This window comes from Terrapene carolina, unplaced genomic scaffold (genome assembly GCF_002925995.2).
Source record: "Terrapene carolina triunguis isolate 2854851 unplaced genomic scaffold, T_m_triunguis-2.0 Scaffold105, whole genome shotgun sequence".
Lineage (NCBI taxonomy): Eukaryota > Metazoa > Chordata > Testudines > Emydidae > Terrapene > Terrapene triunguis.
In genome coordinates, this window is record NW_020664456.1 from 2,000,304 (window position 1) to 2,026,471 (window position 26,168).

Consider the following 26,168-nt stretch of genomic DNA (forward strand, 5'->3'; position numbering starts at 1 on the left):
CTATCTATCTATCTATCTATCTATCTATCTATCTATCTATCTATCTATCCTATTTCTGCCACAGACATTTCAGCTGAAATATGTGTAGCAATGTATCTGAGCAGGGTAAATGTAGCTGGTCATATTTTGTCACATTGTGTATAATAAAGACTTTAACTTATTTTATTTTTTTTAAGAGAAGAAGCTTGCAGACAGCTTCAAATATCTGCCTAAGGACAAAATGAGCTGAGGTTTGTAGATAGCTTTTTAAGAAATAAATAAATGGAAAGATTTTTATGTTGATAATAAAAATAACTAATGCAGAACTTTTTGAACCAGTGCCTGGAGACACACAGATGTGGGATTTTGAAGGGATAAAGATTTGAAATCTGTTGGCAGGTAGTTGCTATAAAAATGTCTAGGCTTCCTGCCTCCTACAATATACCAACATCCAGGCAAATGAAGATTGTCTGAGAAGGTAATGATGACAAGATCAGGTTCCAAACATCAGAGATCATCAGAAACCCCCTCAGTTCAGATAAATTCAAAGCCAAAGAGAAGCAGTTAAGAAACCAACATAATTTATTACTGCATAGTCTTGGGTGTTTTCAGACTTTGAAAATACTGAGGTTTGGGGAAAATGGCTGGAGGACGTTTGAGTTTGAACTATGTGCTAGAACCAAGTGCTGGTTCAGTGGAACGAGCTGTCAGAGCTTTATGCAAACTTCCACATCCTCCCCCCCCACACACACACACACACGCACACACTCTTTCTGGATTTCAGAAAACTTTCCTCATGGTGCTGTCTGTGGTGTATTTTCACTTTGTGTTTTGTGATGGTGCCTTTTATTAGAATAGGTAATGTAGAATAAGTCACATGATGGAGTTCACATGAGACTTCTCTTGTGCCCCTGATTGGCTGAGGCGATGCCATGTGGTCAGGAGAGTCAGCTAATCTCCCAAGAAGCCATTTTTCACTTGGTTTCTGAGTCACAGACTGCATTTCAGTTCAGTTCCAATCCAGCTGAAAAAAATCCAGGATGTATTTTTTTCACCTGATTCCTGGCTCTTTTGTGTCTTCCTGAGTCTGGCAAGCGGTTGGCAAACATGTTCTGATCTGTAGTTCACCCAGTTCTTGGGAGCTCTTATTCTGATCTTCTTTTTGGCATTTCTGATTTCACAAGGGGAAGTTTGTTTTCTTGATATCTGAGTGTTCTCGATTTGACGATTAGTGGATTCTTCCATGATAGGGCCACAGAGAGGATAATGTCACTGCACAATACTGTTAACAGTTACCATCCCAGATCGACCTCTGCCACCTTCCTTTTGGAGTACAGCTACAGGTCTGTGATTCTGTTCGTTGCCCCTTCTTTGACATTGGTGTCTCATTCTGACGGCAGTGTTACCCCTGCCAAGTTGCAGCCGATGTCCACAGCCTGGCAGGTCATCTTCTTCTTTGAGGAGAAATCAGTGACATGGAGTCTGGGTATATTCTAAATGTAACTTGCTTTATTTACACATGAAAACCAGTTCTGAAAAGAGATGGTCAAACAGCATGCAGGACGATTCCTTCTTCCAGCAGTCTCAGTCCAGCACCAACACCCAGTTCCCAGGGTGCCTCAAGAATTTACTTGAATTTGAGTCTAAGGCAGAAAGCAAATTCTCCTGCTACTCTCACAATTCCCCCTCTCCCAAAACTGCCTCTACACAAAACCTTGTTATGTGGTTATGTGGTTATGTGGACTCTCTCCTCAGACCCTACGCTACCAGCACTCCTAGCTATCTTCGAGATACTACTGACTTCCTGAGGAAACTACAATCCATCGGTGATCTTCCAGAAAACACCATCTTGGCCACTATGGACGTAGAAGCCCTCTACACCAATATTCCACACACAGATGGACTACAAGCTATCAGGAACAGTATCCCCGATAATGTCACAGCTAACCTGGTGGCTGAACTCTGTGACTTTGTCCTCACCCACAACTATTTCACATTTGGGGACAATATATACCTTCAAGTCAGCGGCACTGCTATGGGTACCCGCATGGCCCCACAGTATGCCAACATTTTTATGGCTGACTTAGAACAACGCTTCCTTAGCTCTCGTCCCCTAACGCCCCTACTCTACTTGCGCTACATTGATGACATCTTCATCATCTGGACCCATGGAAAAGAAGCCCTTGAGGAATTCCACCATGATTTCAATAATTTCCATCCCACCATCAACCTCAGCCTAGATCAATCCACACAAGCGGTCCATTTCCTGGACACTACTGTGTTAATAAGCGATGGTCACATAAATACCACCTTGTACTGGAAACCTACTGACCGCTACACTTACCTACATGCCTCCAGCTTCCATCCAGGACACACCACACGATCCATTGTCTACAGCCAAGCTCTAAGATATAACCGCATTTGCTCCAATCCCTCAGATAGAGACAAGCACCTACAAGATCTCTATCAAGCATTCTTAAAACTACAATACCCACCTGCTGAAGTGAAAAAACAGATTGACAGAGCCAGACGAGTACCCAGAAGTCACCTCCTACAAGACAGGGCCAACAAAGAAAATAACAGAACACCATTAGCTGTCACCTTCAGCCCCCAACTAAAACCTCTCCAGCGCATCATCAGAGATCTACAACCTATCCTGAAAGATGATCCTTTACTCTCACAGATCTTGGGAGACAGACCTGTCCTCGCTTACAGACAACCCCCCAACCTAAAGCAAATACTCACCAGCAACCACACATCACTGAACAAAAACACTGACCCTGGAACCTATCCTTGTAATAAAGCCCGATGCCAACTCTGTCCACATATCTATTCAAGTGACACCATCATAGGGCCTAATCACATCAGTCATACCATCAGGGGCTCGTTCACCTGCACATCTACCAATGTGATATATGCCATCATGTGCCAGCAATGCCCCTCTGCCATGTACATTGGCCAAACCGGACAGTCTCTACGCAAAAGAATTAATGGACACAAATCTGACATCAGGAATCATAATACTCAAAAACCAGTGGGAGAACACTTTAACCTGTCTGGCCATTCTATGACAGACCTGCGGGTGGCTATCTTAAAACAGAAAAACTTCAAAAACAGACTCCAACGAGAGACTGCTGAGCTGGAATTGATATGCAAACTAGACACAATCAACTCAGGGTTAAACAGGGATTGGGAATGGCTGAGCCATTACAAACATTGAATCTATCTCCCCTTGTAAGTACTCTCACACTTGCTTCTTATCAAACTGTCTGTACTGGGCTATCTTGATTATCACTTCAAAAGTTTTTTTTCTCTTACTTAATTGGCCTCTCAGAGTTGGTAAGACAACTCCCACCTGTTCATGCTCTCTGTATGTGTGTATATATATCTCCTCAATGTTTCACTCTATATGCATCCGAAGAAGTGGGTTGTAGCCCACGAAAGCTTATGCTCTAATAAATTTGTTAGTCTCTAAGGTGCCACAAGTACTCCTGTTCTTTTTACAAAACCTTACGTAACCCAAAACTAACAACGCTGCATGTCTTCCCAAAAGTCATAACTTGGCTGCACCCACTGAAAAAGAACTTATAGGGCTACGGGTAACAGCGTCACCTGGTGATGCCAGTCATAACGATATGTATGAAACATCTTTGCCTGACTCCTGTGTTTTGGTTCCCTTTAATTTTAATTTCTATATTACACATATGTTCTTTCACTGAAGTTTGCACATTCTCAGGTAGCCTTCCTAGTTTACCTGTGAGACACTGTGTGTGCAGTTTCCTGGTCAGATTCAATACTGCTTTGGCTACACATTGACAACAGGGCTTCTGCAAACCACCAGCAATGTCTGTGATGTCCCAGCGAGTCATAACTACAGGAGCATAGCAAAGATATCGTAGCACTGTGCTAAGTGGAAACAGGAGGATTCACACAGTTCTAGGGATTTGATTGAGTTCAACACTCTGCCACAAGGATAAAGGCAGCATTTTTCCTCTGGTTGGGATGGGAGAAGAGAACATAGTTCTGTGTCCTTTTTATCCATGTACTGTGCTTTCCTGAAAGACGAACGGGATCTTTACTGATATTTGCTCAGTCTTATTTTATACTGAATCTGGGCTTTTAACAAGAAGCCATAAAATCATTAATGGCTCGACTGATTTCTGAATTCAATCTACAGAAACACTTGCACTGAGACTTAATGGACAGCCTGAAGACTTGCCCCCATAGGCAGGTGTGGGGATGGGAGCTTGGCGGGGGGGAATGACTTGTATGACTATCGGGTGCCTACTCAAGCCATTGCTCAGAACAGTGCTGTGGGGCTGTAAAGAGTGTTGGGCCAAGCCATCCTCAGCTAAACTTGTCATGTGTTGCGCTTTCGAGGGTGGTGGAGAACTAATGTGGCAAGGGGGGCGTTTGGATATCACTTTAAATGGATGGATTATTGACTTCCCAGTCAGCCCCATTCCTGAAAAGAGACAGGACTCACAAGGTGAAATCCCACTTGCTGCCCAAGAACCACGTGCCTCAAGGTGTTCCATCTCCATCCTGTGGATTTCAGTTTACGCTTGTGCTTGTGTAACCTACTGCTCAGTGAGTGTGAAGTACCCCTGTCTGTGCCCAATCCACAGACCACAGCCTGGTTCTCTTACAGCTCTCAATGCGAGAGCCTGGTTCTTTGGCTCAAGCTGTAGAGGCTTTATGCTTTCAGCTCCGGCGGTGCCTGGTTTATTGCCTGGTGACGGCCAAGATGGTGGCTTGCATGTTCATCTTTCAACTTGGGCCACAACGTGATCTGGCTGTCTCTTTCTATAGCTCGTGACTGCAAACTGCCAACTCTGTGGGTGGGTGGGTGGGTGTGCAGTCGTTGTTACTGTTTTTAGTGTCCTTGGGACAGCATGAAAACAGTGCATCAAAGCCAAGACAGAAATTAGGGCAGCAGAGGCCACCAATTGTCCATAGCATGCATACGATTGAGAGCGGTAGGAGCTTCAATATGCTCCTTCACCCACTGGGTGGCAATGTAGCACATTCATTCAAGCGTAGGGCAAAACCCAGTTGTAAATGGTTCTTTGTACTCAGTGCATAGGCAGTTGCGTGCGTGCCCTCTCTCTGTTTACTTTGCTTTATTTTTTCTGCAGAGAGATACAATAAACTCTGTGACCCTATGAGCCCCTCAGTGCCAACTGGCAAAGTGTGTCACAGTCAGGACATGGGTGGCCAGACCTAGTAGTCAGAGCCAGAGTCTGCGGTCACAAGACAAGGAGTCAGCTGGGTCAGGATACCAGGAGGTCAGAGTCAGGAGACAACCTGGAGGTCAGAACCACCAATCAGGAAACAGGCCTCGTCAGGGTGCCAGGAAGTCAAGCCGCGGGAGCAGGAAGCACAAAGCACACCGTCCAGAACAGAGTGGAGTCCAGTTCTTCAGACAGCTTCCTGTACCTGCTGCTAGCTTAAGTAGGGCCAGCTGGCCAATCAGTTGTGCTGGGACTCCACCAATAGGACTGCAGGGGGTGGAGCCTGGGTCCTAGGTACATAAGCATCAGCAGGCTGCCAGATGGCGGGTTGGTGCATGAAGGCTGCTCCTATAAACCCCACAGAGCAGGTTGTAGACCCGTGGGTGATGACAAAGTGCTCACTGACATGTAATGGCAATTCCTATTAGGCCTGACAAACTCACTACACCTAACATATTGCTGTCATAGTATTCATCTATGAAGAATGTTGTGTAAAGGATCAAATAAGAGCTTGTATCATACTGGCCACTATAAATATTGGGAGATGTACGTCGGGGGGTATTCGTCAAGAAGCCGTAGGTATGTACTAAAAAAAAATCAAATTTAAGCTGGCATGGTTGGAAAACAAGTTTGTCCTAGACAAAAGAATGTTGATTTGCTTGTCTGCCTAGGTCTTGGGTATAAATGGGGTCAGGGTAAGCCAAAGACAATGAGAATTATATTTCCATATTGAGTGAACAGGGAAAGCAAGTTAACTGGAGGATGAGACGAGCAGGATGGCCTCAGCACACTGGGGAATAAGCAATGAGGGAGAAGAATTTTATCTGGGGGACACTTCAAAAGATACATTTCAAAGGTTTACTGGACTATAAGATGCAGCAAGGAGAACGCCTTGGTTTTCCAGCACTGAGGGAGCATGAAAGCTGGATCCTGGCCTGGGTGGGTTAGTAAGGCTGAGAGGCTGCTTGAGGTGAGAAACTTAACTTAGACAAAGATTTTAGCCTGCTACAGTTCTGTTTAGTCTCTTAGAAACATGTTACGCTTCTGTTTTATTTGTAATATGTCTGTTTCCACGGTCTTGACTCAGTATCACTTAAATCTCTGTCTTCATTAATAAACTTCTCGTTGTTTTATCCTGAGCAAATCTCAGTGCTGTAATATTAAGCAACGTGTGAATGCTTAGGAGAATCAAACAAGCTGGTATATAAATTGTATCTTTAGAGACAGTGAACTTGGTAATTTCTGTGAGTGTCCAGTGACAGGGGCTGGATACTCGAGGGGAACCCTCTTCCATGGGACTCAGGAATGGAGGTGAACCAAGTTTTACCTGTAAGGGCTGGCAGAGTCCTGAGACATTTTTTGATAGGGAGCTGTCACCCAGTTTAGCACCAGCAAATCTCTCTTTTGCTAAGGCAATGGGGTAGCAAGGTCACCCAGAGTTCTGGGCACCCCAAGAAAGTGTCACAAATGCCCACTAAATAACTGGCACAGTCTTAGTCATTGGAGTTTGTTTTATCTAAATCTTTCCTGTCAAACACTTCATTTTCTTAAAAAAAAAAAAAATCCTAAGTCTCTAACGCAGCCAGTGTCATCTCTGTTGTCTGGAGGTGACAAGCATCTTTCTTCAGAATTCAGCTGATGCAGATTTGCTTAGTCACTTTTAGCTGGGTCCTCTTCAGAGCATCCTAACACCACATAGCTTATTCCTGCTGCAGCTCCTCCCAAAGGCTATAGGATCAGACATCTCCTCTGAGGGCATGTCTCCACTACAAACTCAAGTCCTCTGTTAGGTCGACTTACAGCCACCACAGTAATTACTGCGGTAGTTCATGTCCACACTGCCCTCCTTCTGTTGGTGGTGTGCGACCTCACCAGGAGTGCTTCCATTGACTTGAGGGGGAGTGTGGGGAGCTGAGAACCCAGGCTCTCAGCTCTGTACAGCTCCCCGACGGGAGTCCAGCTGCCCGCCCCTCCCCCCGGCTCTTGGATCCCTGCTCCTCGCTGGGAGCATGGCTGCCCCCTGGGCTCCCGCTCCCCACCATTAGCAGGGACAGCCGCTTGGGCTCCCAGCAGGGAGGTCCATGCCCAGAGCCTGGGCGGCTGCCGGGCTCCCAATGGGGAGCCAGGAGCCCGGGCAGCACCTGGGCTCTTGGTGGGGAGCCTGGGCAGTAGGCCGGCTGAGAGCGGGGAGCCGGCCCCAGGGTGACAGCCCGAGCGGTGAGTGGCTTTCTTGTCAATTTCATGACTCCATGCTGGACCCGTGAAATTGACAGGGATGACAGCCAGCAGTGGATGTAAGTCGCCTGCAGTGTCTACACAGACACTGCATCGCCCCAACAACACCAACATATGCCCTACGCCTCTCATGGAGGTAGAGTTATGATGTCAGGGTAGTAGGGCGCTTACATCGGCAGGAGCAAGGCAGGAGCGTGAACACTGACACAGGTCAACGTAAGCAGCCTGACATTGACCTAACTCTATAGTGTAGTCCAGGCCTGAAATCCTATAGGAAGTGGTGTAAAAGGATTCTCAGATACACCCAAGGAGGACTAGTTGTGAGTGGCCTGTGGAGGGCATGTGGATCTATTCTTTCACCCCTAAGGGGGTTCCAACCAGAGTGGGCTTGAGACAAATCCATCTTCGTCTGTACCATGCACGTTCACAACACTATGCAGATGATCAGTATTGCGAAATGTAAAGCATAGGGAGGAAGGCCTGAGCCGCAGTGAAAGAGACCTGTGCTGCCAACTGGATTCTGTGTCACTAAAATCCAAGAAACCCTATTCTTCCGTCCATGCCTGGGTGCTAGTGTCAATCAGAGTTGGAAGGGTGCATCAGGTGAACCCCTGGCTGTATTAGTTATCATGCTCTGCTCAAGAAAAAAAGTGTCCAGTTATCTAGCTTGTTTCAAAGCTACTCCCAGTGCCTTGAGGCTACTGTTTGTCAGCCCTTGCCACATAAATCGTTCCTCTCATCTCTCACCTGCAGGTGCTCTGTTGCCTGCTCTCATCCAGTTGTGCGTAGAGTGAAGTTGACAAGGGAGGGAGAAGAGGAAACCAAATAGGAAATGACCATGAATTTGACATTGCTCAATCGGTGATTTCTGCTTGCTGTAAGACTACATTGAGAAGATTAGGAATGAGAGCAAGTGTACTTTTCTGTCTGTGCCATTCAGTTCTGGAACATATGATTAGCATCCATGTACTGCAAACTCCCACTAACCAACAAAGCTTGTCACATGACATTTGTATGCTAACTCCCCCTCGCTCTGTGTTTTCCACCTAACTTGACAGATGTGCTGATTCTGACAAGCAGGGCTTTGTCCATTTGAATCCAGTTAATATATCTCCTTTTTACTTATCCTTCATGCAGTGACATGGATATTGACTGATATTTTGGACACCAGCAATCGTAGTAACATGTCTTTCTTTAGTTTGATTCTAACAGCAAGGAAGAGCCCTTGTTTATTTTACACGTAATTTCCAAGAATCACAGGGGTCCTAATCCAGAGAGTAAAATAATGCTAGGAAAACTGGTTATTTCACAGTTTGATTCTGATTTGGCTCTGAAAGATCACTTAATTGGAGTGCTGTCTACCTGCTAGAGTAGGGGATTGCAACTGAGGACTCCTTGGTACCATTCCTGGCTCTGCCACTGACTGCTGTGTGACTATAGGCAATTTAATCTTTGGGACACAATGACTTCTCTGTAAAGCAACAGAATGCCCACATCAGTGGTGTTGGGAGGCTTCCTTAATTCATGCTCATAAAGCACAAAATATTAGTATCACAATTGCTAAGAACTCAATACTGCAGCAGTCAAACTGCAGCTCTAGGATCAGACCATAAAGTCTGTTATGATTAGCAGTAGTCGGTGCTCAGAGATGCACATGAAAACAAGCCGTATGTATGGCTTTCTTTCCATCTTGCTGCCTTTGCCACGTCCTGTCTAGGAAACAGACTTGCCCAGACAGGTGTTGCAATTAGCATGTCCAAGGTCTGGATTATAGTGTTTCTGTTCGAAACACATTACTATACACTCTAACGCGTACTATTCCCTTTATATCTCAGGTAGGAATTCTCTTTTTCCCTCTTCTTATACCCTAAATGCTTTCAGTCAAGATCTGAAAGACTTTTGTGGTCATTACATATTTAAAGATTCCTTCTTGCAAAAAGCCACTGGTCAAATTCCAGTGTGAGTGATTACATTTTAAGCCCCCCCAAATTTCATCAGGATACAATATTCTTCACTTCTTGCCCTAAATTGTTGTCACTTCCATGTGTACTATAAACAAATTGTGTGTCAGTTCTACCCCAGAGATGGTTGCATATCAGCAGTCGCAAAATTATTTCTACCGAAACAGACGACAAACCGGTGTCCAACGGGCTTGGGGGACAATACACAAATTTGGCAGCTACACCTTAAAGTGTTCCTTCGATGTGGCAAATGCTTCATTTTGTGTTTCACAAAGGACAGGTCAGAAATATGCAAGTGGGCAAATGCCCACAGGCAGGAACCTCTATTTTCAGAACTGAAACATTTCTCACTGGTCCCCTCAGCAGCATAACTTGCCATGAGGAACCAAGCAAGGAAACCTGCACCATGGCAGATGCATTCTGGATTTAACACTTAAGTTCTTACATCTCACTAAGACACATTGGCAATAGGGAATGTGGTCATAGACAGTTTTTCCTGCTCAGATCCATCCTTCTACTTCTTATCACAAGGAACAGTGGTTATTTCTAGGTCTTACTTACTAAGAAGTCTTAGCTGGGAGAGGGCATCTATTTGTTTCACTGAACCTCCTGGTTTTTTGGCCAAATTCCCATCCCTTCTCATGGACAGCCTTCTTGAAGCAGAACCAGTGAAGTTCTTCTGTGCAGTGTTACCAGCTTTGCCCATTACTTTGGGGTGCGCTCATTTATTAGGGTTACTCTTCGGGGGGAGGGGGGTTCTGTACTTCTGTCAATTTACTGCTTGTGTCACTTGTGTTCTCATATGGAGCTCTACTTCTCCCTGCTGCAAGTTCCCTCCCAATGGAGCTATCCTGCAGGACCTAAGTTCCCTCCCAATGGAGCTATCCTGCAGGACCTAGGTTCCCCAGGGCTTGGTTCTTCCAGCCCCAGAATCAGATGAACACACCCACACATTAACAGAGCGCGTCTGAGAGGACCGGGTTAATCGGCACTCCCAAGCTGACCCCTTATATGTACCTGGACTCAGTAGGCTGGGTCGAGCAGCATTTCCAAGCTGTCACCCTCATATACCCTTGGACTCAGTAGGCTGGGTTGAGCAGCACCTCCAAGCTGCCACCCTCATATGTCCCAGGTTCCGCACATCTCTATCCGCACTTTCACATTACAATTGTTCTGGTAGTAACCCACTTGATGAGCAAACCCCACAGGCTTTTTGGGCGCTGCAGGGATCTTTAGCTTAGGTACGGGGAGCGTTGCTGCAGAGCAAATGGGGAAGCCAAAAAACACCCACGAGGGGGGGGAAAGAGAGAGAGAGAGAGAAGCAACCAGCTTAACCGTGAAAGTTATTTATTGCCTAATAACCATACAAGGGGAGCCAAACAAACAAAACAGTGATAATATTAAATCTAACTTAAATTTGATTATAAAAGTCCGGTTTAGAAAAATATAAGTGATCACACAAGTCAGGGTCAGAAGGCTATACCGAGAGAGAGAGCTTGAATCCATTGGGGGTCCCAAGTGGTGGTGGTAGCTGAGGGTCTGGAGTGCTGGAGATAGGCAGAGCCCCCAGCACGATCAGTCAGGAGAAGATGAAGTCCCAATGGAACTGATGCAGATTTTGGATCCAGGCATCAGAACACTTCCTTGAGCGTGGGTAGGGGTTTTTGTAGAGAAACAACAATGGTTCAAAGGAGAACACTAGATTTGTTTATGTGTAAACTGATGGCTCAAGGGAGTATACCAAAGTTGTTTTGTTCAGGCTAGACCATAGGAGCTGATCATTCCTGGCTGTGGGCGGTGTTCCTTCCAGAGAGCTCACAATGCAATTAGGGAGCTTCACTATTTTGGATACCAATAAAGGATTTATTACTAGAATTGGTCTGATCATAGAATCATAGAATATCAGGGTTGGAAGGGACCTCAGGAGGTGATCTAGTCCAACCCCCTGCTCAAAGCAGGACCAATCCCCAACTAAACCATCCCAGCCAACTACTGAGCTGGGTGTGTGCAGGCGTGGGTTCATTAACATCTGGAGCAGAGATCCCCCATCATGCAATGCTTCCCTACTTTTCTGGTCCCAGAGTTCTATGCGGTTCTTGCTTTGGAATCTCTGTTCTCCATTCTGTTTGCTAATGGAGATGCCTTTTTGTCCCATCTTCGATGCAAATGAGGCTAGGGGAGTTTCCTTAATCCTGTCATCCTTATCCCAGGGGTTTCTGTGTGTCTCCCACGGCCTTTCCATTGCTTTTTGTAAGTCTTTCTTCTGATCGGTTTTGGTTCAAGCAGAGGCTGGGGGTGGGGGGTGGAGGGAGAAGGTCTTTCATGAGTCAGACAGGCTGGATACTGTGCCTTGGTTCCCCAAGAACACAGAGCTGTTAGGTAACAGCAGGGTGAGAGAGTGAGATTTAAAGAGTCCGTGCAGGGGATGTGCTCAGCTCTGTGAGCACTCTGTGCAAACTGAGTAGCCAGGGATTTGGGCGTGGGGCCTAGAGATGGGTGGAATCCAGTGGGTCTATCAAAAGCCCACAGTGAGATAACAGCTTGGGACCTTTCTTTGCCCTTTGCTTTTACTCTAATCACACAATCACACAGCCTTCTACTATAAACCTGTAGTATTTGGTCTGGTTCTGTTCAATATCTTCACCGATGAGGTGGATGATGGCACAGAGAGCACATGTATAAAGTTCGAAGATGATACCAAGCTGGGAAGGGGTTGCAAGAACTTTGGAGGACAGGATTAGAGTTCCAAATGGTCTTAATAATCAAGTTCACGAATACAAAATGGGAAATGATTGCCTAGGAAGGAGTACTGCAGAAAAGGATCTGGGGGACATAGTGGATCACAAACAAAATATGAGTCAATAATGTAATACTGTTGCCCCCCCCCCCCCCCCCCCCCCCCCCCCAAAAAGGCAAACAACATTCTGGGATGTATTAGCAGGCGTGCTGTAAGCAAGAAACAAGAAGTAATTTTTCCATTCAGCACCGTTGAGGCCTCAACTGGAATATTGCAGCCAGTTCTGAGCAACATACTCTGGGAAAGAGAAAGTTGGAGGAGAGCAACAAAAATGATTAAAGGACTAGAAAACATGACCTATAAGGAAGATTGAAAAAATTGTGTTTGTTTAGTCTGGAGAAAAGAAGACTGAGTGGGGACATGATAACAGTTTTCAAGTTCATAAAAGATTGTTATAAAGAGGAGGGTGATAAATTGTTCTCCTTATCCATTGAGGACAGGACAAGAAATAATGGGCTTAAATTGTAGCAAGGGAGATTTAGGTTAGACATTAGCAAAAACTTCCAAAGTGTAAGGGTAGTTAAACAGTGGAACAAATTACCTAGGGAGGTTGTGGGATCTCTGTCATTGGAGGTTTTTAAGAGCAGGTTTGACAAATGCCTGTCAGGGAGGGTCTACATAATACTTAGTCCTGCTTCAGTGCAGGGGACTGGACTAGATGACCTATCAAAGTCTCTCCCAGTCCTACGTTTCTATGATTCTATGATGTAGGTGAAAACCAGTTCTCTGAATCCAAATCCTTTTGAATTTATGTGTGAGATATGATTAAAATGCCCTTGTTCAAACCTACCTTTATAGTTTTGGTTTTGGGTCAGACCCAAAATCAGAAGGAGCTCATTTTCTGGTTCCTATTCAGCTGAGGCTAAAGTTGCACAAAAATTGTGTGTGCATTTGACCTCAAAGTCTTGTCTAAACCTAATCTGGGTCTTAACATGGTCTCCTCAGCCCATGTCTAATTTAATATGCATTTGAATACAAAAGGTTTCTTGAGGGAGTCTTTCAGCTCTAGGTCACCCTTTCAAATCCAGTTCAGGCCTGTCGTGACCAAATGTTACTACCATCTGACGACTCATCTGTGTCCTGTGTGAGTGGCTGGTTTCAGTCCAGTTGCTGGTGGCGAGCTGCCCAAATCGCACAAAGTGTCATAGCTGACACTAACTGGAAGCCTCTGCAGGGGGGTCAAAGAGTGAATTGGCCTGGCAGATGAATTAATACTTAACATGAATCCACTAAAGTGCTTCATGTCTTCAAAGTGCTTTCCAAGCCAGGCCTCAGGAGGAGAGTATTATTATTAATGCTGTACTGGTGAGAATAACAGGCAAAAGGTGAAAAAGTCAGGATTAGAACTTCAGAATTGCAAACTCCAAGTCCTGTGCTTGAACCATTAAACCAGCCCTCACCTGCTCTCTCAGCCCTACCGATGGTCACTTCAGAGTAGGATACACGCACGCTAGGGCATTGTATTCCTATTCTGTGGATAAACAGAAGCCTGCAGTCTTTACAACTGTCAGTCTAGCAACTTTTATGAGCACTATATTCATCTTATTTACTGAACCCATGGAACTAAAAGAGTATGTGATACAGTGGGCTCTTTCCCAGCCTTTTTGAAGAGTTAATAGCTATATTAGATTCGTGTCAATATCAGCCATATAATAGTTGACAACACTCAGTGCCAACACTCACCAAGCGGGGATACTTGATACATTGCAGTATCTCCTTATACACCTCTACCCCGATATAATGCGACCCGATATAACACAAATTCGGATATAACGCGGTAAAGCAGCGTTCCGGGGGGGCTGCATGCTCCGGCGGATCAAAGCAAATTCAACATAACGCAGTTTCACCTATAATGCGGTCAGATTTTTTGGCTCCCGAGGACAGCGTTATATCGGGGTAGAGGTGTACTTAGAGCAGGGCAAGTCTTGACTTTTACATGGCAACCAGTGAAGTTGGTGGGGTATCCCATCCACAAAAGATGATGGTTGTCAGGCTGTGGTCCATGTGTTCTGAAGAGCTCTTGCATTTGTTTCATGAAGAGCTGGTAGGTCACATCTGGTGTCATCACCACTTCGATGGTGAGAGCTTCTTCTACGGTTGTCCAGACTCCTCATTGAAAAGATGACCCCAGAAGCTTATCAAGGCACTTGGTATCAAAGAGCAGGAACCAGCCTAGATGCCCTCTCCTCCTATGTACCAGTGGCTCCTAGTGTGGGCATCTTGGCTGCGTTTCTCCCCTTGTTTCCAGAGGAAGGGGTAGAAACATGAGCCACCAATAAACAGTCAAAAATGAACAATTGCTGTAGTTGCCAGTGGGATGTTGCATGATTGTGAAGGGGGGAAGGTGACTTGTTAGATGATGAATAGGAGAAGATGGAAGAGGTGGTGCATGTGGTTGCAAATGGGAGGAGGTTGTCCATGTGAGTGAAATGGGAGGATCTGTCTGTAATAAGGCCCTTCATTTTCAGTAACAGAGAGGTAGCCGTGTTAGTCTGAATCTGTAAAAAGCAACAGAGGGTCCTGTGGCACCTTTAAGACTAAGAGAAGTATTGGAGCATAAGCTTTCATGGCTGCATGCCCATGTCATGAACCCAGACATCTCACCAGTGGTTTGAAAATATGTGGCTAACTTTCTTATTTTTGTTGTTTAATTTCTATGTTGCATCTGCACATTCTGGCTCCTGCTGGTACCAGTGTAACAGAAAATAGACTATTCTCTCTCTCTATTCTGTATTCTCTCTCTGGAGTCCAGAGACAGCTGGAAGTTCTGGAGGTCTTGTGAATTTTGTATTGTGGGGTTTCTAGACTAAAGGAGGTGCTTAGCATAGGACCTAGTCTGGTGGGAGTTTCTCTAACTCTTCTGAAACTTGGAGGGCCAGATCCCCAGCTAATGTAAATTGTCTTAGCTGTATTGATTTCAGTGAAACTGCTCTGCCCATTGCTTGAAATAAATGGATTTGTGAGCAGGGGCGGCTCTAGGCACCAGCAAAGCAAGCATGTGCTTGGGGCAGCCCATTTGCAGGGGTGGCAGGGATCCAGCATGGGAGCTGAGAACCAACAGGGGGCCCTGGCAGCTGTAGTTCCTTGGTTAGCTCCCTGCCTACAGAGCCAGCCCTGGTGCAGGGAAAGAACTACATTTCCCAGCATTCCCTTGGCCACTACCAACAGGAAAGAGGGGGAGGGAGTGAGGTAGCTGAGACCTCATGCTGCAGCCTGCTATGAATGGAGAGCTGCACTGGGAAGGGCAGGGATACCATATTTTAACATTCAAAAAATAGGACACTCCACAGGTAGCCCCACCCTGCCACCATCCACCCCCTCCGACTGCCCCCCACAGAAACCCCAACTCATCCAACCCCCCCTGCACCCTGTCCCCTGATCACCCCCTCCCGGGACCCCTGCCCCTAACTGCCCCCCAGGATCCCACCCCCTATCTAAGCCTCCCTTCTCCTTGTCCCCAACTGCCCCCTCCTGAGACCGCCTCAACTTCCCCCCTAGGACCCCACCCCCTACCTGTTCCCTGACAAATCCCCGAGATTCCCATGCCTATCCAACTGCTGCCTGTCCCCTGACTGCCCCCCCAACCCCTGACCCATCTAACCCCCCTTCTCCCTGCCCCTGACTGCCCCCCCAAACCTCTGCCCCATCCAACCCCCCCACCCGCTCCCTGTCCCTTGACTGCCCCCCCGGAACCTCCTACCCCTTCTCCAACCCCCCAGCCCCCTTACCGTGCCACTCAGACCAGCATGCCTGGCTCCACGCAGCGCCAGACACACTGCTGCATAAGGCAGAAGCAGGGTGCAGGTGGGGGGGGGGGGGAGAGAGCCCAGGGCTGGGGCGGCAGGAGGTGTGTGTGGGGGGCAATGGTGGGGGGGAATGAGGGAGCCCAGAGCTGGGGCGGCAGGGGGTGTGGGTGGGTGGGGAGAGCCCAGGGCTGGGGCAGCAGGGGGGTGCGGTGAGGAGCCCAGGGCTGGGACGGGGGACAGCCAAAATTTTCTTTTCTTGGGGCGGCAAAAAACCTAGAGCCGGCCCTGTGTGTGACAATTTACACCAGTGGCGGAGCTGGCTGGGGATGTTATTTTACTTTGTGCATTGCTAATGATAAGCTGTGGTTTTAATCCCTGTATGATGCATGACAGGAGGTATCTCTCTCCCTCCCTCAGGGCTGCCTAGAGGGGGGGCAATTTGCCCCAGGCCCTGGGCCCCACAGGGGCCCCCACGAGAATATAGTATCGCAACTTTCTTTATGGAAGGGGCCCCCAAAATTGCTTTGCCCCAGGCCCCCTGAATCCTCTGGGCAGCCCTGCCCTCCCCCTCCTCCCCCTCCCCAGCATGTGATCTGTGTGGGAGAAGGAAGCTCTTTGACGCTACTTCTAAATGAATTGCTATACCAGAGAATTAATAAAATCCATATTGAAGTGACAGCTGGTGGACAGGCTTGGCTTTTCCCTGCATCACTTGCCTCTCTAGTGGCCAATGTTCTGGGCTCACTGCACATTTATCCTTTTATTATAGCTTTTATTGATTTTTTTTAAAAAAAATCTATTTCCTTAAGAATCATAATTGCGCTGTTCAGACTCTAGCTTTGGTCATATCAGCACGAGCTACTAATATCATTTTTCTTTTGGTCCTTTAATTACTGACCTTCCAAAGGCATTCAACTAATGAAATAAAAATGCAAAAAAGCAAGAATCTATTTTCCCAACGTCCTTTTAATAGCAACATGCACCAAATTCCAGCTTCTCTGTTACTTTGACTGTTTGGTGCCTTGACAATGGACACATGCTTTTATTCTTTATCCCTGACTTCTTTTGCCTCTCCCCCCTGTGGCTAGATGTTGATAGGGGTGTGTGTGTGTGTGTTCCCCCTGTGTGCCGCCCGAGCCCTGTGCAGTCAGCTGGCATGGCAGACCTCGAGTGAACCACCCAATGACCACAAGATCCGTTAAGGGATGAAGGCACCCAGCCAGGTTTATTGTCTATGAAGCACGGTATTAGTATCCCGGAGACTCTACCGGATCACTAATACATGTATGCCTGTAATAATGGACCAGCTCAGTGAACGGCGGGATTTTCCATTTCTCCCTAGGCCAGACAAAAATACTCCCTCTGAGATGCATCTTTATATCCTGATAAAAACCAGTTATTACTGCACCTTTGACATAGGTAGTTACTGCCCCCTGACGTGGCTAGCTATCACCCATCACCTTGTACATGTTGGTTCAATTAATACATGTCTATTATGTACTGTTATCCTGACCTTATCTTTTAGGAGGGGGTCAGTGTGTTCCTGTTATTCTTGGGAAATGTTTTTGTACCATGCTTGATATTGGGATGTGCTGGTACCATTTGATATCGGGATGCGTTTGCATGAACACTCTGTAACTAGCACTTCTTAGAAATGTGTATTTCTGCAATATTAGCCCTGTTCTTGCCAAATTCTGTGAGCGGGTCCTGCCTCATATCAGGCTTCTAATACAAGGGCTTACGTCTCAGGCTTTCTTCCTATGACACCCCTCTCCTTCTATTTCATATATATATCTGCCAGAAACTTTATGCTGACCCAGGATATCTGTCTACAGCATGGGTCATGTTAGCAGGGGTTCAAATGAAGTCTAGAGCAAAGAACAACTTACTCACTCATTTACCCTGCTGTCAGGAGCAAGAAGAGGTGAAGCCCATTCTTTTAAAGGAAGGAAACACTTAATTTCTTATTGGAGATGAAGCGGTGTTCCCTCCAAGTGATTCCAACTATTTCCAAAGGATTCCTGGTTTGACGCAGAGAGAAGTCTCTTTGTTTTCTCTAGCTCTTTAAGCCGAGTCAGCCTTTCTCATAGGTAATTAAAGCTTTACTTTAAAAAAAAAAAAGAGCAAGTGAGAGAAAATCTCTGCCACTTATTGTCAGCACCAAGAAAAGACACTCGAGGGAATTAAATTGCTAGATGATTTTTATAAGGAATCTGAATCATTTAGCATTCTACCTGTAAAGGAGTAAGTGAGGAGTTGAATATCGTATAGCAGAATGTAACTTGTAACTCTCTCAAATGACAGCTGATGGCAGCCGGAAAAGTTTGGCCGTTCATTATTTTCTACATAGCATTTGAGGCAAATGTAAGGACTTGGACCACGTTTAAATTTTTTCTCCTTCTCCTTCTTCTCCTATTATTATTAAACATTTATATTGGACACAGTCTAAAAACCACAACCAGGTTGGGCCCCATTGAGCCAAGTGCTGTACAGATGCCCCACAGATTGTACAATCCATTTTGGATTGGTTTTAATTGCTCACAGGGATCTTTTCTCCAAAAAATAACTTCAAAAGACCAGTGTTCCATTCATCTTTCAGAGGTCCTGACCATTCATGGCCACTAAAGATCTCCTAGCACTGTTGGCAAGATGGTCAGTGCTAGCTCCAGAGTCCTAGCCAATGCCCATTCAAGTAATTACATCTAAATCTCCAAGCAAATTTTAGCTGAAGTTTCAGACTGATTCTGTATTCTTCACCTCCGATCTTAAAAGTGTATAGTTTTTCTGCTAGCATTACACCTGAGAAGTTGCTATGTGTCAGGAATGGAAGAAACCATTAGAACTGCGCAATAACTGATTTTTCAGCTTGCTGGATGATTCACCAATTTAAAACAAATTGTTTTAGGGCACCCCAAAATGGAAATTTTTTGGTGAACTGAAATGTTGGGGGCAGGGGAAAAGAGTTTGGGATTGAATTATACATTTTGGTCAGCCTGAAACAAAATGTTTACTTTAGGTCTGGAGTTCTTTTAAAGGTTTTTAAAATAAAATTGAAGCAAATTTCTAAACAGACAGTTGGTTTGAATAAAAAAATCAAAAGGTTTCATTTAGGAAATGTTGAAATGATGTGCTTCACTGTTTTAGGTTTTTTTTATTAATTGAAACAATTTGGCAAAATTGATGTGAATTCACAAAATGTTTCAGTTCACCCGAATCTGCAGTTTTTGGAGGAAAAAAGTTTCATCTGAAAAATTCTACCCGTCTCTAAACAATTCCTGTATTTAAAGTGCTTTGGGATATATATATATACACACCTCTACCTCAATATAACACTGTCCTTGGGAGCCAAAACATTTTACCGCGTTATAGGTAAAACCGCGTTATATCGAACTTTGATCCGCCGGAGTGCGCAGCCCTGCCCCCCCGGAGCACTGCTTTACCGTGTTATATCAGAATTCATGTTATATCGGGTCGCGTTATATCGGGGTAGAGGGGTGTGTGTATATATATATAGAGAGAGACAGAGAGAGATCATTATAGTTAGGGAATACAACTTAATTCAGTTGGAAAACAAAACTCCAAACTGGCCCTCCACAGTTTGGGACATAGCAAATGATTGAGTATAACAGCACAGTAACTATAGAATCATAGGACTGGAAGGGACCTCGAGACATCATCTAGTCCAGTCCCCTGCACTCATGGCAGGAGTAAGTATTATCTATTATCTATGCTGCCATTGTCCACTGTAAGTCCAGGGCAGCTCCTTTGTGCCTGTGAACAAAGAGAATCTTTCTACTGGGAACATTTGTATTATATTAACAATGCTGTGAGTGAATCTACTTTGTAATGGAGAATGTGCAAGATGTTTCCCTTTGATAAAATAATAATAAACGTGATTCAGAAGAAAAGAGATGTGAAACACTGAACTATCGTTCTGCTCATGCATCACCATCTGGGAGTAGTTCCTGTAAATGGCAATTATTATAGCAATGTGTAACATGTCACTGAATAGGATGGGCTACTGCAGATTTGGACTGGGATGTGTGGGATGGAGATGGATTTGATATGGATTTGAGGGACAAAGATGAGATATGATCACAAGAAGAACTGGTTAAATAATATTCGTTAGATAACTTATATGATACATTTCAAGATATTGGATTAATATTTTTAAATTATTTGCCCATCAGATAATTTATTTGCTGAATCTCATTATATTTTTCAAAAGCATTATTTGAAAATTTTTAATTAATCACATGACTGTGCTTAGAAGGTGGTGACATGAATGCAGCAGGCTTGATCATTTAAAAAAAAGGAATTTCAGAATCCCAAGAGAATTCTAGTTCCTCAGAAGACTTCTATTTTATCCAGGAGACTGGGAGAAGATAGGAATACCCTTTAATAATACTATGCTAGCGTACTATACTGGATCTCAGGAGAGCTGGGATATGTTCTTGGTTCTACCACTGGCCTGCTGTGTAAACTTGGGAAAGTCATTTCAACTCTGTGCCTCAGGGTCCAGTTCTGTAACATGATGATGCTACTTACCACTTTTGTAAAACACATAGACCTACGGATTAAAAGAGCCTTATAATAGTTCGGTATTCTTATTGCGTCGTGTGTGTAAGTCACAAAAACGGAATGCCTTCAGAAGGTGCAAGTGATATTAGGCAGTGGTTCATGCAGGAGCGGCGCCAGGGTTTTTGCCACCCTAGGAGGCAGCGCTCCTCCTCTGAGCATTCGACGGCGGGGGTCCTTCCACTCTGCGTCTTCAGGGCACTTCGGGCAGCAAAATGCAGCCCCCTAAATCCTGCTGCCCTAGGCGACCACCTAGGGTCGCCTACTGGAAGCGCCGGCCCTGGGTTCAGGATTCATGGGTGCTTAGAGCAGGTTATACTCAGATCAAGGAAAGGTGAGAGGAGAGTACCAACTCCACCGCACCCAGAGACAGAGGCTAAATTCATCTCTGCTGTAACTCCCTTGACTGCGTCAGAGATACACCAGGGATTAATTTACTATTGTGACAATGAAACTGAGTGACTTCTAGGCCGCTGTGTCAACTATATTACACTTTCTTTTAAATTGTGCAATATTAGCACTCTTCCTCCTAGGGTATGTCTACACTACAGGATTAATCCGAATTTAGATAATTCGAATTTGGGAAACAGGTTGTATAAATTCGATTGTGCGCGGCCACACTAAGCACCTTAATTCGGTTTTAAACCACATTAATTCGGTGGTGTGCGGCCACACTACCCCATTAACTTAAACACAGTAATTCGGTGGTGTGCGTCCACACTAACCCTAATTCGAATTAACAAAATCGATTTAGGCTCTACTCCGTTCGAGGTGGAGTACAGAAATCGATTTAAAGGGCCCTTTAATTCGAATTAACTGGCTCTGTAGTGTGGACGGGTGAAGGGTTAATTCGGATTAAGGCAGCTAAATCCGAATTAAAGTCCTAGTGTAGACCAGGCCCTAGACTCTGGTGCCTATCTCAAGACACTTGCCAGTTTATACTCCAGTTCTTTGCCCCGTCCAGTACAGGATTAAATGATATACATCTTACAGTGTGAGACTTCAGAATCTATTTAACTTCTCAGATAGAAGGTTAAGGAGGTGACATGATTGTGGTCGAAAAGTAACTACCATCAGAAATCCTTCCTCATGTGAAGGGTTTTTTAAACTAGAAAACAAAGGCATAACAAAATCCCGTGGCTGAAACTGACACTAGACACATTCAGACAGGAAATAAGCTGCTAATTTTTAACAGTGAGGGTAATTAACCACTGAAACAATTTACCTAGGGTCATGGTAGATTCCCTGTCCCTTGAGGTCTTTTAAATCAAGGTTGGATGTTTTTCTAACTGTGTGCTTTAGGTCAACCAGAAGTTATAGGCTTGATGCAGGAAGTACTGTGTGAAATTCAATGGCCTGGGTCATGCAGGAGGTCAGCCTAAATGTTGCTTATATTAACTTATTGCTCCTAGTTACAGCCTGCTAGACCAACTAAAAAAAATCCTTTGCTTCCATGGATGTCGGACTTTCAAATACATGTAGATGGGTATCCTATATCCATAGATAAGATCATTATCAGAAGAACCCAAAGGTGACTGAATTTAGATCCAAATATGAGGCATGTTTGAGGGTCTTCCTCCAAGAACTGTGTGTGTAAATGACAACACAATCCCATCTCTACAACTAAATCTTACTTTAATGCACACCCATAGGTGGAGAAATGAAGGGAAGTAACACCATTTAGGTTATGGTTTCTTATGTATCTTAAATTTGTATGGCACTTAGATACAAATGTAGAAGAGGCCTTAGAAATACCTTAGATATCTAGATCATAAATCCTCTTAGATGTCAATTCACTCATTACAAATCTACTATTATAATGTGCTACAGTATTTTATTATGAAATGCTGAGAAGTATCCGATTGCATCAGATTTTCTTTCTGATGGGGAAATTATCATATGGAAAGTAATATGCTCCAGTGTTGTTAATTTCTTTATGGTTTGAAACTGATTTTTTCTAACGAGGAAAATGCTGCTTGATATTTCATACAATATATGCTAATCTTTCCTCTCCATAGTATAACTCTGAATTGCTGGTGTCCTTTTATTGTTAAGCTGGTCCTCTACAGCACAGTATAATGTTTTGGCAGTAGCAAACAATTAACTATATTATATTAGAGTCAAATGCAATCAAGTACTCCTTTTTCTATGTAGTATAGTCACCTATTGATATTGCATTAACTAGCATCTTAACACAGGAGAGGCTTAATAAGATGCAATATTACTCTCTTGGCTGTTTAATTAAACTAAACAGTCATTGTGGGTTGTGCATTGGTTTACTGCCAAGGGAAAGTAAATCTGAATCATATTAGTATCACATGCCAAATTATGTTCTTCCCTCATTAGAGAGCGTCTAGGAGAGCTGCCACTAGTGTCACGTGAAATGCTTTTGTATTACATTGGACTGTCTTGTAATGCAGTGTCCGCCTAGATACTGCTCGGCAGCCGCAGGTATTCTTAGCAAGCTTAGCATACATTATATGCTGCCTAAACTTACTACATATATTTATGGATTGTACTATACTGGCTGGTATATTCACGTACCACCACCTGGTACTGGATAGTGGCAGGACTACGTAGCTGAGTGTTACAGTTCCTATAGTGCTAACAGAATTTTTTCCCCTTAGCTCCAGTAAGGGGGCCTTCACCCTTGGAGCAGGAAGATCTGAATTTTATCACCATGAAGTTCCTAGGAGCCCCATGTTGTGCAGCACGGTGAAAAGTGTGAAGACCTGGGTGGATTTGTTATAATATTATTATCAGCGTATATTCACAGCAATTTTTTTGCCTGCAGTTTACTATTAAGGGTAACCTATGTCTGTAGGGCCGCTCCAGTGCTGTGTTGGGATCAGGAATCTACATATATTATAACAGTGTTCTATATGATTGGCTGTTGATATCCCATTTATATCAATGAGAGATGCACTTGAAGAGTAAGGTCATTATTTTGGCCCTAGGTATTGATTGTAACTAAATTACTGGGTATTATAAACATTTTGGTCTTAAATGTGAGACTCTGGCTGCTTGTGAGATTTTACTATGGTCCATTTTATAGGCAGGGAGTCTTCTAGTAATGCTCCATGCTTCTCACCACCCAAGTCCCTGTATTGCAGGATCTCTTCCTCTGGCTCAGGAGGGTTGGAGGGCTGTGTATGGAGTTCTAGTCTGTTCTAGCTTTTTATGTCACACTTGAGGCCTGGAAATCTGAGCATTTAAGAGAAGAAAAACAAATCAGGATGTGTCACGTGAGAGTGACCCAAAGCAACCCCTCCCTAAGGGGCTGAGCAAAGCACTTCTGAGGGTTCCCAATGGAGCCTGGAGACTTTGACCTCAAACTAAGGTCCTTGCATGGAAGTGGACTGCATTGTCATTAGATGGTCAGGCTGACACCTGGAACACAGGGGAATCAAGTTGGGTAGGGAGAGTGAAGCTTGCTAGCCATTTAGGGAGTACAATGAAGAAGAGAAGCACAGGGGGCTACAAACAGCAGAGAAAAGAAAGGTCAGAACTGAGGGCACTCTGCCTTTTTCTCTGCATTGGGTCCTCCTTAGTGTTTAGAGAGTTAGTAGACTCGGATATTTCCACCCCAATGGGGATCAGCATATACTGACAATCCCACAAGAGCACATTTGTTTGCAAGATTTCAACCCCAGTTTTGAAGAGCCAAAGAGGCATGGATAGGTTTGCATAAATCAAAGCAATATAGCCAGCATATCTCTCTGATTATGCAGACCCTACAACTACTATATGGTTTTAAGGATGGCAGCCTTACTGTTAACACCGGCTTCTCCTTTAAAATGTTTTTGTGGTCTATCTCATGTTTGCTTGTTTGTCTGTCTCTTCAATAGAAAATTAGCCTGGAGTTCTATATTGACATCCATGCCCACTCCACCATGATGAATGGCTTCATGTATGGGAACATCTTCGAAGAGGAAGAAAGATTTCAAAGACAGGCTATTTTCCCCAAGCTACTCTGTCAGAATGCTGAAGATTTCTCGTTTGTAAGCAACATTTCTCTTATTTTGTTTTTATTTTCCTTTTTTAAAAAAAGATAAATGTGAGGCTTAATGAAAGTCTATGAATTTTGTTTTTAATGTGAAGCATGAAATATTTTCAAATTTTAATGACAATATGTTTGTCACCATTTTTCCATCAATTACCAGTGGAGATCACAACCCCTTCTCTCCAAGTTGTATGTTGTGGTTATACATCTTAAAGTTGTCCACATACAAAATATTATCAGCCTAAGTCATCCTACTTGTAAGGTTGTAAGACGTTAGAGCAGGCTGAAAAACAGAATTTCAGTCCCTCCGGAAATCCAAGATTTCCAAATTTGGACAAAAAGTCAAAATCTTGGAATTACTATTATTCACAAAATGAAATATTCTAAACTATTTTGTTCCAACCTCATTGAAACATTTCATTTGGATAAAGTCTAAATGTTTCATTTTAACTTTGACAAGGTGGGTGAGGTAATATCTTTTACTGGACCAACTTCTCTGGTGGAAGGGAACAAGGTTTTGAGCTTCACAGCTTTCTGAGGTCTGCAGAAAGTAACCAGAGCTTTATAATTTTGACTTTTATGTTACATTATAATAAAAAAGTTTCAACTATTATATATTCATAAAAGTAAACAATGATAAAGTCAAAATGAAATGCTTTGATAATTTCCTGTTGGAAATGTTGATCATGTTAATACATTTTCACATACAAAAAACTTGATTTCTTGGCATCAGCTTTTTTCAATGGAAAACCATTTAGTCAGAAATTTTTTGAGCAGCTCTGTAAGATATCAGTCGCATTTTTAGCTAGACTGAGGGAAGGATTCTAGAGGATGGAGGCTTCGGTTCTCAGCAGAAATCTGTTTTAGTTTGTCATATTCTGACTCCTTTCATTGACCACAGTTGTATTTCCTCAATCTCTGTTTTCTCCCTCCCTCACCCCTCCACACATTATGTTTCTAGCTCTGTGGTATGAGCGGGGGTTCCTTGTGAATGACATGACAGCTGGTGTGTGGCACTCGCATCCTCCCTGTCTCCATAATGCCATCTCAATTAACCAAAGTGAGAGATTCGGGGGCAGAAGGGTAGAGGGAAAGGGTAGGAGCTTCCCACCTTTGGCTTCAGGAAAACAACGCATTAACTGCATCAGAGACAAGAGCAGCCAAGTCTGAGGACTGGAAGCGAGGTGATCAGAAACAAGGCCATTTTCCTGATGGCAGTAATGCCAGCCCAAAGTTTTCCCATCAAGGAGCAATGCAGAAATTGTTTCTCGTGGTCTCACGTAATAGAGACTTGTCTGTAATTGCTTTGAAGTACAGAGCGGACAAGAGAGAACTAGAGATGGAGTTGTGCCAAGGTGTATACCAGCAGAAGGACTAGGGAGACAAGCTTGTTAATCCCTCCCAAATTTCGAGGTCCTCTGTTTAAACTAGTGATGCGTGAACCTCGAACTTGGGAGAATCAGCATAGAAATGTTTGGATTCTTAGCTGGCTCTTCTGAGGACCCGGTCTCGGTACATTCTTTCCTACTGCTGCCACCTACTCCCCTCTCAGGCAGCACTTCTCCTTTTAGGAGGACTCTAAATGGGAATCGGGAAAGCCCTTCCTGGGCTGGCAGGTATTCTCAGAAGGGAATC

The 26,168-nt window shown here is 44.3% G+C and overlaps 1 protein-coding gene across 1 annotated transcript in view; it reads left to right on the forward strand.

Moving 5' to 3' along the window:
* Nucleotides 1-26,168, forward strand: part of LOC113406570 (cytosolic carboxypeptidase 6-like) — a 1,366,737-nt gene that overhangs the window by 1,205,687 nt on the left and 134,882 nt on the right. The window contains exon 10 of the mRNA XM_029911596.1: nt 24,379-24,531. Within this exon, the coding sequence (XP_029767456.1) occupies nt 24,379-24,531 (153 nt within the window). The remainder of the gene's footprint in view (nt 1-24,378; nt 24,532-26,168) is intronic.